Raw genomic sequence first — 15,012 nt, 5'->3', positions numbered from 1 at the left:
GAATTCATTCGGTTGCTTCTGTCCTGTGTCACATCATCAATAAACACTAGTGACCCAGTGCCACTGGCAGCCATGCATGCCCAAGCCATCACACTGCCTCCGCCGTGTTTTACAGATGATGTGGTATGCTTTGGATCATGAGCTGTACCACGCCTTCACCATACTTTTCTCTTAACATCATTCTGGTAGAGGTTGATCTTGGTTTCATCTGTCCAAAGAATGTTCTTCCAGAACTGTGCTGGCTTTTTTAGATGTTTTTTAGCAAAGTCCAGTCTAGGCTTTTTATTCTTGATGCTGATGAGCGGCTTGCACCGTGCAGTGAACCCTCTGTATTTACTTTCATGCAGTCTTCTCTTTATGGTAGATTTGGGTATTGATACTCCTACCTCCTGGAGAGTGTTGTTCACTTGGTTGGCTGTTGTGAAGGGGTTTCTCTTCACCATGGAGATTATTCTACGATCATCCACCACTGTTGTCTTCCGTGGGCGCCCAGGTCTTTTTGCATTGATGAGTTCATCAGTGCTTTCTTTCTTTCTTTCCAAGGATGTACCAAACTTTAGATTTTGCCACTCCTAATATTGTAGCAATATACAGGGTGGTCCAAAGTAGGTGGACAGAAAATAGTAACATTTATTTTGATTTATATATAAAATTATATTTACTAACACAAGCATAACATTGACAATTAAATTTTATTCTGAACAATAATACAAAAGCCCTTAAATTTTATCATCGCAGGTGCTCAAACTGTTTTCCCTTACAATTTGTACAGCTTTGAAGTCTGCCTCTAACGCTTCAACAAACTTTTTTGCACAAGTCTCTTTGGGTATTCATATCTTGAAATGCATCTCTTATGTAATTTTTCAAATCACTGACACTTTTTGGTTTTCGACTATAAACTTTGTCCTTGAGTACTCCCCTAAAGAAAAAATCCATTGCGGTCAAGTCTGGTGAACGTGCCTGCCAATCAAGTGGGCCTCTTCGGCCAATCCATTTATTAGGAAATATTTCATCAAGATACTCGCGGACTACTCTTGAATAATGTGGAGGGGCCCCATCTTGTTCCCCATTAGGCTGTTGCTGTAACTGGGGAACAACTTGATTCATTAGAATTTCGAGATACTTATCTCCTGTGACTGTTCCATCAAAAAATATTGGTCCTAAAACACCAAAACTTGAAATACCACCCCAAACATTGACACCAGGCTCATTTTGTTGTTGCTCTAATGTTAAATGCATGTTCTCATTATACCAGTAAATACAATTATGTCTGTTAATATGGCCGGATAATTTGAAAGAAGCTTCATCACTCCACATAATGTTATCTAAAATTACTGGATTTTCTTAAATTTCGTTAAGCATAATCTCACTAAATTGCAGCCGCCTGTCTGGATCATCCTCCAATAAACCATGAATTAGACGTGGACGATAAGTTTTCCACCCAATAGATTTCAGGTTTCGCATGATAGAAGCTTGTGAAATTCCCAATTCCAAAGAGGCTACATACATATTTACACCATGTTTGATAAATCTACCCCCTTCATAACCTAATTACACTTTCTGTCCACCTACTTTTGGACCACCATGTGTGGGTGTGTGTATATATATATATATATATATATATATATATATATATATATATATATATATATATAAAATAAATGTACTGGTATAGGCCACTGTGACTGCACTAGCATACACATAAATATACTCTGAACGCACAAAGATATAATTGATCGTTGAATTTATGAATTTTGAACTGCATTACTGCTGCACATATTTTGATCAAATTGTGTAAGCCCATCTTTTTTCCCACAGATTCATTCTGAATGTCTTACATGGTATGCTGTACATATGAAGTCACCATAGAGCAAGTGCATAGAAAGCCATAGTAGGAAAGGACCAGCATCTACTGCCAATAATATTTTGTACATGAGGCATTAGACATTAGTTGTATACATTTGGCATTACTGAGCAAAATTTGTTCCTGCTTTTGTGTATTGAGAAATTGCACAGTGATTTAGTAATAGAGCAGAACAGTCATCCAGGAAATGATATTCACCCCTATTATTCTTCAGACCAGTCAGCAGTATTCAGGCAGTTGAACTTCTGCTGATGGGCTGCAGGGAAGTCTTGATACTTTGGGATGTGATTTCACTGGAGATTCATGGCACTAATATCAGAATACTTGCAAGCAGTGCATATGATAATATCATAGGGTGCAATTATTAATTATCTTCATGCATTAGCATTAGTTATTTTTTTTAGATTTGTTTAATGTAAACGCAACACAAATCCGTGCATGACTTACATTTGACTGTTGAAAAGCAGCCAATACTTTAGTCGGTATGTGACCACAGCTATGCCAATATCATACTTGCTGTCTTGGGATGATGTCTGGAACAACAAAGGGGGTCAAATTCTAACTGTGTTTTCATTACATACCAATAGCATTCAGCAAGCTGCATTGCTGGTCAAAAATTTCCTCACGGGTGGACAAACCTTTAAGGTGTCATGGCATACCCTACCCAGTACTACAGTAATCATGGTTTCCATTGGATACCTACTAAATCTCCCCACTGTTCACCAACAGTATATACTGTCTCCACTTATCTACTTCATTAAAAGACACAACTGACTATCTCCTTCACCTCCTCAACAGTATATAATATTAAATCCCACTCCCATTACTAGGCACCTGGACATATTAACAACCACACACTCATTGGTGGATAACAATTTATTTTTACTCAGACATTTACTCTTCTAATTGTGATTAATTGATTGATTGTCATTTCTTCCTCTGGATTAACCAGTTGATTATTATATAAGCATTCTACATCATCCAGTTATCAAGACCATAGCCCTGCTGTATTTATACTACACAATGTTAGAGATGAATGGATCAGGCTAAGTTCAAATTTGCTTGTTTACCTTGATTTTCCCAGGATATTCGATATGCAGAGAAGGTATCCTCCGCAAATTGAATTTCTCTTATTATGCTCTGGGGTCTTTCAAGATGTAAAAATAAAAAATCCTTATACTTGCATCACCACTCACCTCTCTGGCCCTCCGCCCCTCACTGTCTCTCATCTGATCCTCATCACATCTTCTTATCACTGGGCTGAAATCCCTTCTTCATGCTAGGCCAGGACTTCCGGCTTTGATGATGCCCATAACGTTGCAGCCAAGCGCGTGTAAGGTCATGACATGCACCGTGACTCTGCGTCCACATGAACTCGGTGGTTTCTGCACTCTGCGTCGGTGATAAGATGCGCTGAGGACCGGATTGGTGACTGAGAAGCAAAGAGGCCGAAGAGGTGAGCGGTAGCGTGAGTATAAGGTTTTTTAATTTTTTTTCACCTTTTGCTGGCACTGTATGGTTCAGCAAAATGGCTGCCAAAGGCAGCTGAATCCACACAGAAGAAAATTACATATGTGGTATAGCGACTTGCTTGGCTGTATGCGGAGGTAGACAAGTAACACTGTCTCTTTAAATTTCGGGTTAGTTTATTAAACGTCACAAACTAACCTGGAGTCCATAAAGAAAACACAGCCCATTCGTCATAATGGCAAAACAAAATACAAAGTTGCAGCACAGTCCGTATATCGGCCAGTGTCCGGCCACTCAGGATTAAGCACACACGGTTCAGCACAGCACATGAGAGCTCCTCTGTGGATCAGGTTTTTCCAGACAATTAACACACATGAGTGCAAAGGCTGGCTATTTAAAGCCCAGACCACTTCCTGGATTGGAGATATGGTGGATGACCTCCCACCCTGCACTTCGTCATACACTAAAAATATGCACCTAATGTGCTGGAGAAACTTCCAATTTTCACATCACTGAGGCTAACAGCCTTAGTGAAACATATCTCCCTTCCGACACACTGCCAGTGACTTTGTCACACATAAATCTACATTTTGGCAAATGTTAATTTTTGGAATATTTGAGTAGAATTCAGTTCCACTCAAATATATTCCCCAATCTCTGCACAAATGCCTAAACTGGATGACTCGCCTACCTGGCTTTTGACATCTGCTAGTCCATATGGTAAAAAATACCATGATAATACTGTACAAATGTTGGCCCATGCTGTTTAGATGCCCTTTTGTGTTTATTTGAATACTTTCCGAGAGCTTAGAGCTGGACATTCGCTATATTGGGAGATTAATTGTCCTGTATTATGCTAGAATCTTTTCCCATATTTCTCTACTAACATTTTTTGGGGAGTGATAATAATCCCTCTTGTGGTCATATCAGAAAACAAATATGCAATATTCACAGCTGCTCAATTGGTGTCCAGTAGCTAATAAGCTGATAGAATTGCAGCCTTTAATTCCTCCTATCTTTCGGCCACTCGACTTGAGGTGACATGAGAGCTCTATTTTGATCAGCCCTGTCACAGATAATTTCTGCATTTCAAAACATCCAGGGACAGGCTTCAAATTGACTTGTCAGTTCTAGTTTACTTAGCTGAGCACTTTGCGTTATTGTCAGTGCTTTGTTCTGTGTGTGGCTCTGCTTTATTTATTTATCTTTGTTGTAAGGGGCGGCAGAGGACATGGCTCCTCTCAGTGCTGTGTGTAAGCGGGAAGCTTCTAGAATTGAGAGAAAAGAAAATGTTCTCTGTCACTTTTGTAAATGTGACATCACTGACATGTTGTTCTAAGGCCAGCGCCTAACGGATCACATCCCTGCTCTGTGTCTGCTCCTTCAGAGGTGTGAACATGGCCGTAGCGAGTGTCGATGTCCACTGTATATTTTTTTATGATCTACATTATTCCATTGGCAGAGCTTTGTACAGTCTTCATGAATAAATTCTTGATTGGAAAATAGATTTTTAAAAGTGAAGCAAAGATTTCAAACCATTTATTGTAGATGCTCTCCATGCTGTAAAGCCGGTGATCTAAGGTCCAGAAATGATTGCAAATATATTAGAGAAATGAAAGAATATCCAAGATAAAAGAAATCATGTCATTGTAGCGCTGCTGCCAGCACCCCTGCATTGTGTCCCCTTCCCCCTCCATACAGGGACGCTGGCTTACTACCCGCCCCTGCCCTCACCGTGGTCCCCGGCTTGCTCTTGCTTTCTGCACTTTCTGTTGTGGACGCCACATTGTATACCGGCAGCGGGCCTAGTATGCATGCACGCATGCTCCCCTTTTCTTAAAGTGGCAGTGCACACATTTGGTAAATGCTAACAGCTGGGAAGCATTTAGTTAATGTGTTCACATGCAAAGTGTCTCCCAGCCAATAGTTGTGAGGCATCTTGTATAAAAGGCACCATCCCCAATTAGGAGATACCTGAGTAATCCCTATAGTTATGTTAGGTAGGTTAGTGTGTTGTCAGGTCCCTCGTCCCTAGTCTGTTAGTTCTATTCCTGTATCCCGTGTCCCATTAGTCAAGTATAGTTTGTCCATATCCTTAAACTGCATTGGCTGTACCTGTCTGCTACCCTGCGGTCCTGTCTTGTCTGCACAGTCTGAACCTGTCCCAATGGCCGTCTTAACTGCACAGTCTGAACCTGTCACAGGTACTGTCCTGTCTGCACAGTCTGAACTTGTTCCAGTGGCCATCCTGTATGCACAGACTAAACTTGACCCAAGTGGCCATCCTGCCCTGTTGAGAATCTGCATTAACGGCGTTGGCCCTTGGAGTCAGCTGCTAGTGCCAGACGTCGCTCTGCAGTGGTACCTGGCAGCTATCTGCTGCACGAGTCTGACCTCACCACTAGAGGCTCCAGCAAACTTCAAGGTAGCTGCTTAATTACACCCCTCCAGGGTAAGTTCGGTCTGTGACACAGTGGGTCCACGAACCACATGATCCACCTAGGAGCATAACAGTCGTTCCCTTGGAACAGCACTTGATTGGGAAACATGTTGTCTTGCACAAAGACTGTAATCTGATGGGTTCTGGCCTAATATTGTTTTTATCCCCCTGGTGCTGACAAAACTGTTCTGACCCATCAAGACATGGATTTCTTAAGTTATCTGAAGGTGTCCTGTGGTATCTAACCAAGACATTAGCAGCAGATTCTTTTAGTTATGTAAATTATGAGACTCGGCCTCCATGGATTGAACTTTTACAGCACATTCCACATATGTTTATTCTGATTTGTCCGACGCGATGTTGTGGCGTGATGCACGCATGACATCGTTCCAGGCCTAATCAATATAACATCTACATGAATGCTAGGACCTAGGGTTTTCAAGCAGAATATTGTCAAGATCATCACAATATGTTCACTAGCTTGCCATATTCCCATAGTATATCCTGATACCATCTTCTTCCCAGGTAAGTGACGCACATGAAACCAGCTGTTCATATGATTTAAAGGAAAGTGGTTCACCAGACCATGCCATTTTCTTCTAATAATGCACGGTCCAGTTGGCCTGCTCACTATAAATACTTCAGTGGTGGTCAGGGGTCAGCATGGTCAGACTGCATGGGAAAGGTTCCAGAGAAAAAGCTGAAACATAGTGTTTTTAGAGAATAAAGGAACGTTTTCACTATAAATGAGTGAATCTTTTAAAATCCAAAGAATTTTCCCCAAAACTGTGATTTCCTGCGAATAAATTGGCCCAAATTTCAGTAGCAGAAAGCTTGTAATTGCTAGTAAAATACACATGGGGGAAAGGATAAAGAGAGAACCTCACTGACCATAATAGCTTGCACTTTACAGGTGAGAGAGAGGACCCCGCTGACCATAAGAACTTGCACTCTACAGAAGAGAGAGATGGAGGACCTCGCTGACCGTAATGGCTTATACTCTACAGGAGAGAGAACCCAGCTAACCATAAGAGCTTACACTCTCCAGGGGAGAAAGACTTACCCAGGGACTCTGGAGATGGAAAATGATTCCGCTGTACAAACTGTCCTCCACTGTAAACCGCTGATGTCTGTTGGCACAGATACTGATCACCACTGTACAAGGTTTCATAATCCGTAAGATGTCATGGTTGCAGGGCATTATGAGGAGGTCCGTTTTATGGTGCTTCAGCAGTGTGGGAAATGGTAAGGGGCATGTTTTTGGAGTTTTTTTGGGAATCGCAAATCAAATCTCAAAATGTTCAAATTCACATATGAAACTGCAAATTTCAAGAAATTCAACTCAACCTTTTTTTCAACTAACCCGAAGTGCTGCTTCAACATTTGGATACTTTGATACACGTGGATAAGGTTCAAGGCCGGTTATCCTTGGAGAATTCTGCAATTTTTTTAATTGCATCATAGCCTATATTAACCTTTTCAACAGTTTGTACTAAGTAAGCTTGCGAACAGGGCCCTCACTCTTTTTGATATCTGTTGAGTTGTGTTACTCTGTAATGTATTTTATTGTCTGTACAAGTCCCCTCTGAATTGTAAAGTGCTGTGAAATATGTTGGCTATAGAAATAAAAATTATTACTACTGTTATAAATCTTCAGTTGGATCGGGCCAGATATGGCTAACCTTTTTTTCCCTAGGCATTTTACTGAGCCTTGGGCATCCATACCCTTGTCGCCAGTTAAAAGTTGGACCACTTTTGTTGCCACTGCATAGTAGTAACATCACACAAAATTTGTCAATTTGTAGATGCTCTGCCTAAATTGTGTATCCATCACAATTTGTCACTTGTCAGGTGTTTGCTAGATCCTTATACTTGCCAATTTTTACTACTTCCAGCACATTTCTTAAGCAGACAAGCTCTGAGACAGATCTGTTTAAATGAGTAAAGCAGAGCAATTACTAGATGTCTATATATCCGTGAATACATTAGTAAATACTAATGCACCCCTGGATTAAAGTGGACATGTTTTTGGTGCTCAAAATGTTAAGATTTACAGTCAGACTTTTACCTTTCTTAATGAACTGGCCCCATAAATTTCAGGTAACAAATAGCTAACATCACATTAAATTACACGGATCATGTTTCACTGGACCCAGTATGGGCACTTTATGGATTCAGAAATTCCCAAGATATTTTTTTGAGGTTTACCAACTGCTCAGTAGTAAATTTGGGTTAGGATGGGGTACTAGTAAATGGTGTTCTCAAGACCTTTTATTTTGCAGTAATTAAATGTTTTCCAATCCAGTCCTCATTATACACCAATAGATCATGTATTAGGAATTATTTTAATATTGAAAAAATTAATTGAATTCACTTAACTCATTAATAACAGATTAATAATTAGGACATGTTTCTTCTCTACAAGAAACCTGTTAAGGTTCCTTGTGAAACGTTATGCTTAATGGCACTTACAGGAAAAGGTTGTTCATCACACTCTTTCAAATATCTCTTACATCTCTAGAGATCTATTGCCTATGTCGCTATTAATAAGGAACCATTGATATTTGATCTCTGCCAGAAACCTGCATTCCGGTACACCTATAACATAATGATGCTACACACTTTTATCCAGTTTATTGAAGATAAGTGTTCATAGAACAAAGGAACAATATGGCTGCCAGTGGCTTAACAGAAGTTTGATATGTTTTTATACCAATCAACAGAAACCAGGGTCATGCACAGAATAACACACTTTGAGCTAAAGTATACATCAGCACAAGTAATCTTGTCTGGCGAAAATGAAGGGAAGCGAGCAGAGCTTTTCTCTGTTGCTGCATTGTTCCTTGATGTCCAAGATATAAAATTGCATTATGGCCCTTTCAGTAGGGAGCAGTAAAGAGGATTGGAAATAGAAAAGAATGTTGTATCTTGATGAGATCTGAAGCCCAATGAAATGTTCAATAGTGGGCTTCAAAGCTAATAAATTTTAAGGATATTGTGCTTAAGTCTGAGCATTGTTGACATAGGAGATTGCAGTAGTATTGAAAACAGTTTGTCATCCAATCTATACTGACCTTAACCTTGCTTTTTATGCTAGTTTTAGCATTCTGCAATCTATTCTTCTGATAAAGCTATGGTGTTTCCAATGGGGGTGAAACAAGGAAGCGTATATCATTTATTTTCCTCTGACTAATATTACTTATATCTTTCGATATGATTTAAGTGGCAATCTAACACTTTCACTACAGATATGGGTCTGCATCTTTACAACTGAATTTTCATCAGTTGGTTCACGGTTCCTCTTAGAAGAGTTTTCTGTATATAGTTTTTTGACCTCTTATGGCCTCAACTAGTTTAACACTTCAGTGATGGGATCAATTTTGTCCTCATGACTAAGCCCCATTTTTTTTTAATCTGATGTGACTTTATGAGGTAATAACTCTGGAATGCTTCTCCATATTCCAGTAATTCTGAGATTGTTTGTTTTTTTCATGACACATTGCACTTTATGTTGGTGGTAAATTTAGGTATACAGTCATGGCCAAAAGTATTGCGAATGAGACAAATAGTAATTTTTCCAAAGTTTACTGCTTCATTTTTTGTAATGGCAATTTGCATATACTCCTGAATGTCAAAGAGTGATCAGCTTAACAGCAATTACTGTACTTGCAAAGTCAATATTTGCCCAGAAAATGAACTTTAACCCCCAAAACACATTTCAACATTATTGCAGTCCTGCCTTAAAAGGAGCAGCTAACATCGTTTTAGTGATTGATCCATTAACACGGGTGTGGGTGTTGATGAGGACAGGGCTGGCGATCAATCAGTCATGATTAAGTAAGAATGACATCACTGGACACTTTAAAAGGAGGCTGGTTCTTGGTATCATTGTTTCTCTTCAGTTAACCATGGTTATCTCTAAAGAAACACGTGCAGCCATCATTGCACTGCACAAAAATGGCCTAACAGGGAAGAGTATCGCAGCTACAAAGATTGCACCTCAGTCAACAATCTATCGCATCATCAAGAACTTCAAGGAGAGAGCTTCCATTGTTGTCAAAAAGGCTCCAGGGCGCCCAAGAAAGACCAGCAAGCGCCAGGACCGTACCTTAAAACTGTTTCAGCTGCGGGATCGGACTACCAGCAGTGCCGAGCTTGCTCAGGAATGGCAGCAGGCTGGTGTGAGTGCTTCTGCATGCACTGTGAGGCAGAGACTCTTTGAGCAAGAACTGGTTTCAAGGAGGGCAGCAAAGAAGCCACTTCTCTCCAGAAAAAACATCAGGGACCGACTGATATTCTGCAAAAGGTACAGGGAGTGGACTGCTGAGGACTGGGGCAAAGTCATTTTCTCTGATAAATCCCCTTTTCGATTGTTTGGGACATCTGGAAAACAGCTTATTCGGAGAAGAAGAGGTGAGCGCTACCACCAGTCTTGTCTCATGCCAACTGTAAAGCATCCTGAAACCATTCATGTGTGGGGTTGCTTCTCAGCCAAGGGAATCAGCTCACTCACAGTCTTGCCTAAAAACACAGCCATGAATAAAGAATGGTACCAGAATGTCCTCCAAGAGCAACTTCTCCCAACCGTCCAAGAGCAGTTTGGTGCCCAAAAATGCCTTTTCCAGAATGATGGAGCACCTTGCCATAAAGCAAAGGTGATAACAAAATGGCTCATGGAACAAAACATAGAGATTTTGGGTCCATGGCCTGGAAACTCCCCAGATCTTAATCCCATTGAGAACTTGTGGTCAATCATCAAGAGACGGGTGGACAAACAAAAACCAACAAATTCTGGCAAAATGCAAGCATTGATTATGCAAGAATGGACTGCTATCAGTCAGGATTTGGTCCAAAAGTTGATTGAGAGCATGCCAGGGAGAATTACAGAGGTCTTGAAGAGGAAGGGGCAACACTGCAAATATTGACTTGCTGCATTAACTCATTCTAACTGTCAATATAACCTATTGGTACTCATAATATGATTGCAATTATATTTCTGTGTGTGATATAAACATCAGACAAACACTAATAAAAACCAGAGGCCAGCAGATCATGTGAAAATATAATTTTGGTGTCATTCTCAAAACTTTTGGCCATGACTGTAGATGTTTTATTAATGCAAATATCTGAAATGTGACAAATTTTGAAAAATTAATGTAAATAAATTGAATGATTAGTTGGAGGGATTGGGTAGGTGCCCACAGTCCCTTGACGCTACATGACAGTCTACTTTTTTTTCATGCTGTGTCCTTTTATTTTGTTTACCATTTTGTTAGTGTTAAATTTAAGTATATACAGTACAGATCAAAAGTTTGGACACACCTTCTCATTTAAAGATTTTTCTTTGTTTTCATGACTATGAAAATTGTACATTCACACTGAAGGCATCAAAACTATGAATTAACTCATGTGGAATTATATACTTAACAAAAAAGTGTGAAACAACTGAAAATATGTATTATATTCTAGGTTTTTCAAAGTAGCCTCCTTTTGCTTTGATAACTGCTTTGCACACTCTTGGCATTCTCTTGATAAGCTTCAAGATAGTCACCGGAAATGGTCTTCCAACAATCTTGAAGGCGTTTCCAGAGATGCTTAGCACTTGTTGGCCCTTTTGCCTTCACTGTGCGGTCCAGCTCACCCCAACCATCTCGATTGGGTTCAGGTCTGGTGACTGTGGAGGCCAGGTCTTCTGGCATAGCATCCCATCACTCTCCCTCTTGGTCAAATAGCCCTTACACAGCCTGGAGGTGTGTTTGGGGTCATTGTCCTGTTGAAAAATAAATGATGGTTCAACTAAACGCAAACCGGATGGAATAGCATGCCGCTGCAAGATGCTGTGGTAGCCATGCTGGTTCAGTATGCCTTAAATTTTGAATAAAAGCCCAACAGTGTCACCAGCAAAGCACCCCCACACCATCACACCTCCTCCTCCATGCTTCACGGTGGGAACCAGGCATGTAGAGTCCATCCGTTCACCTTTTCTGCGTCGCACAAAGACACGGTGGTTGGAACCAAAGATCTCAAATTTGAGACTCATCAGACAAAAGCACAGATTTCCACTGGTCTAATGTCCATTCCTTGTGTTCTTTAGCCCAAACAAGTCTCTTCTGCTTGTTGCCTGTTCTTAGCAGTGGTTTCCTAGCAGCTATTTTACCATGAAGGCCTGTTGCACAAAGTCTCCTCTTAACAGTTGTTGTAGAGATGTGTCTGCTGCTAGAACTCTGTGTGGCATTGACCTGGTCTCTAATCTGAGCTGCTGTTAAACTGCGATTTCTGAGGCTGGTGACTCGGATAAACTTATCCTCAGAAGCAGAGGTGACTCTTGGTCTTCCTTTCCTGGGGTGGTCCTCATGTGAGCCAGTTTCTTTGTAGCGCTTGATGGTTTTTGCAACTGCACTTGGGGACACTTTCAAAGTTTGCCCAATTTTTCAGACTGACTGACCTTCATTTCTTAAAGTAATGATGGCCACTCGTTTTTCTTTACTTGGCTGCTTTTTTCTTGCCATAATACAAATTCTAACAGTCTATTCAGTAGGACTATCAGCTGTGTATCCACCTGACTTCTGCACAACACAACTGATGGTCCCAACCCCATTTATAAGGCAAGAAATCCCACTTATTAAACCTGACAGGGCACACCTGTGAAGTGAAAACCATTTCCGGTGACTACCTCTTGAAGCTCATCAAGAGAATGCCAAGAGTGTGCAAAGCAGTCATCAAAGCAAAAGGTGGCTACTTTGAAGAACCTTAAATATAAGACATATTTTCAGTTGTTTCACACTTTTTTGTTAAGTATATAAATCCACATGTGTTAATTCACAGTTTTGATGCCTTCAGTGTGAATGTGCAATTTTCAAAGTCATGAAAATACAGAAAAATCTTTAAATGAGAAGGTGTGTCCAAACTTTTGGTCTGTACTGTATGTCTTGAGCTTTTTTATGAAAAAATATGAAATTTGCCAAATTGTGAAAAACTATTTTTTAAAATGTTAATGTTTACACATTTAAACCATATTATCATACCACCCAAAAAAGTCATTAAATTACCTTTTCCATATGTCTACTTGGTCTTAAGTAAAATTTTTCAAGCATTCTTTTATTTTGTTGGAATGTTAGAACAGTTGAAAAAATTTAGCAGCAATATTTCATTTTTTTTAAAGAAATTTACAAATTCAGGGTTTTTTTATGGACCTATTTAGTTTTGAAGTGATTTTAAGGGGTCTTTAAGGGATCTACATATAGTAAAACGAGCAAAGCCAGCATACATTATACCATTTTAAAAACTGCACCCTCGAAGTATTGAAAACTACTGTTAAGAAATGTATTATCTCTGCAGGTGCATCATAACAATTAACATAAAGTGGAATGAAAAAAGTTTAAATTACATTTTCTCCACTAAAATATTTGTTTAGCCACAAATTTTTCATTTTCACAAAAGGTAATAAGAGAATATAGACCACTCAATTTATTATAAAGGCAAAAAGGTTACATATATATAATGTAAATATACATAATACTTACAGTGGCTTGCGAAACTATTCACCCCCTTAACTTTTTATCTATTTTGTTACACTACAACCTGTGCTTAAATATTTTTGTAATCTGATTTGTGTGTGATGCATCAGCGCCAAGTAGTCTAAGTTAGTGAAGTGAGTAAAATATAGGCATCAATTAAATTTATTGGATGAAATAACTAAAAATTGCCATGTGCATATGTATTCAACCCTTTTGCTATGAAACCCCTAAAAATTGTCGGTGCAAGCAATTACCTTCATAAGTCACAGGCTTAGTGAAAGCAAGTCTACCTGTGTGCAATCTAAATGTCACGTGTTCTGTCAGTATATACACACCTTTTCTGAAAGGCCAAAGAGGCTGCAACACCATTAAGTAAGAGGCTCCACTAACCAAACAACACCATGGAGTAAAAGGAGATCTCCAAACAAGTCAGGGAGAAGTACAAGTCAGGGTTAGGTTATATAAAAAAATCCAAATCTCTAATGATCCCCTGGAGCACCATCAAATCCATTATCATCAAATGGAAAGAACATGGTACCACAACAAACCTGCCAAGAGAGTGCCACCCACCAAAACTCTCAGCCCAGGCAAGGAGGGCATTAATCAGAGAAGGCAGCACAGAGATCAAATGTAACCCTGAAGGAGCTGCAAAGTTTCCAAGCAGAGACTGAAGTATCTGTCCATATGACCACAATAAGCCGAACACTCCATAGAGGTGGCCTTTATGGAAGAGTGGGCAGAAAAAAGCCTTTACTTACACACAAAAATTGTAAGGCTCGTTTTGAATTTGCCAAAAGACATATGGGAGACTCCCCAAATGTATGGAGGTAGGTGCTGTGGTCAGATGAGACCAAAATTGAATTTTTTGGCTACCGAAGTAAATGATATGTCTGGCATCAAACCAACACAGCTCATCACCCCAAGAACACCATCTTACAGTGAATCATGTTGGTGGCAGCATCATACTGAGAAAAATCTGTTTCAGTCTGTCAGTGATTTGAGACTAGGGACGGAGGTTCACGTTCCAACAAGATAACACCTAAAGCATACTGCTAAAGCAACACTCGAGTGGTTTAAGAGGAAACGTGTAAATGTTCTGAAGTGGCCTAGTCAAAGCCCAGACCTTAATCCTAATGGAAATCTGTGGTCAGACTTGAAGATTGCTCTTCACCAGAGAAAACCATCTAACTTGAAGGAGCTGGAGCAGTTTTGCCTTCAGTGATGGGCAAAACTCCCAGTGGCAAGATATGGAAATCTCATAGAGACTTATCAGAAGCGACTTTCAGTTGTAATTGCAGCAAAAGGAGGCTCTACAAAGTACTGACTTTAGGGGGTGAATAGTTATGCACACAGAAGTTTTCAGTTATTTTGTACTGTTTGTTGTTTCCTTCACAATAAAAAGAACACCAAATGTTCACAGTTATACGCATGTTCTTTAGATGAACTGATACAAACCCTCCAAAAAAACTGTGAAATTACAGGTTGTGAAGTAGCAAAACATGAAAAATGCCAAGGGGGGTGAATACTTTTGGAAGCCATTGTGAAACAAAAAATCCTGATATGTGGGCAAATCTGCTTTTTGGGTATAAAGCAGACCTTGAAAGGGAAGAACTGCTGTTTGATTTTTGTAACACTAATTTGGCTAGAATAGATTGCAGACATCATGTTGCATTTGCAGAGCCCATGAAGTGCCAAAAGCATAGAAATCTCCCAAAAGTGAC

At 39.8% G+C, this 15,012-nt stretch overlaps 1 protein-coding gene across 4 annotated transcripts in view; it reads left to right on the top strand.

Moving 5' to 3' along the window:
- The window catches only part of PARD3B (par-3 family cell polarity regulator beta), a 2,083,049-nt gene that overhangs the window by 1,146,197 nt on the left and 921,840 nt on the right, over positions 1-15,012 (top strand). The window contains exon 21 of one of the 4 annotated variants that reach the window (XM_073646403.1): positions 6,688-6,830. The exons of the other annotated variants lie outside the window; for them this stretch is intronic. Coding sequence (XP_073502504.1) covers positions 6,688-6,691 — 4 coding nt within the window. The 3' untranslated portion in view covers positions 6,692-6,830. Of the gene's footprint in view, positions 1-6,687; positions 6,831-15,012 lie in introns of those variants that run through there. 4 annotated transcript variants of the gene reach the window in all.

This window comes from Phyllobates terribilis, unplaced genomic scaffold (assembly GCF_046119375.1).
Source record: "Phyllobates terribilis strain yellow unplaced genomic scaffold, ASM4611937v1 Scaffold_9__5_contigs__length_417890890, whole genome shotgun sequence".
NCBI classification, from domain to species: Eukaryota; Metazoa; Chordata; class Amphibia; order Anura; family Dendrobatidae; genus Phyllobates; species Phyllobates terribilis.
The sequence above is the reverse complement of the archived record's forward strand: the minus strand, read 5'-3'. Positions and strand labels throughout refer to the sequence as shown.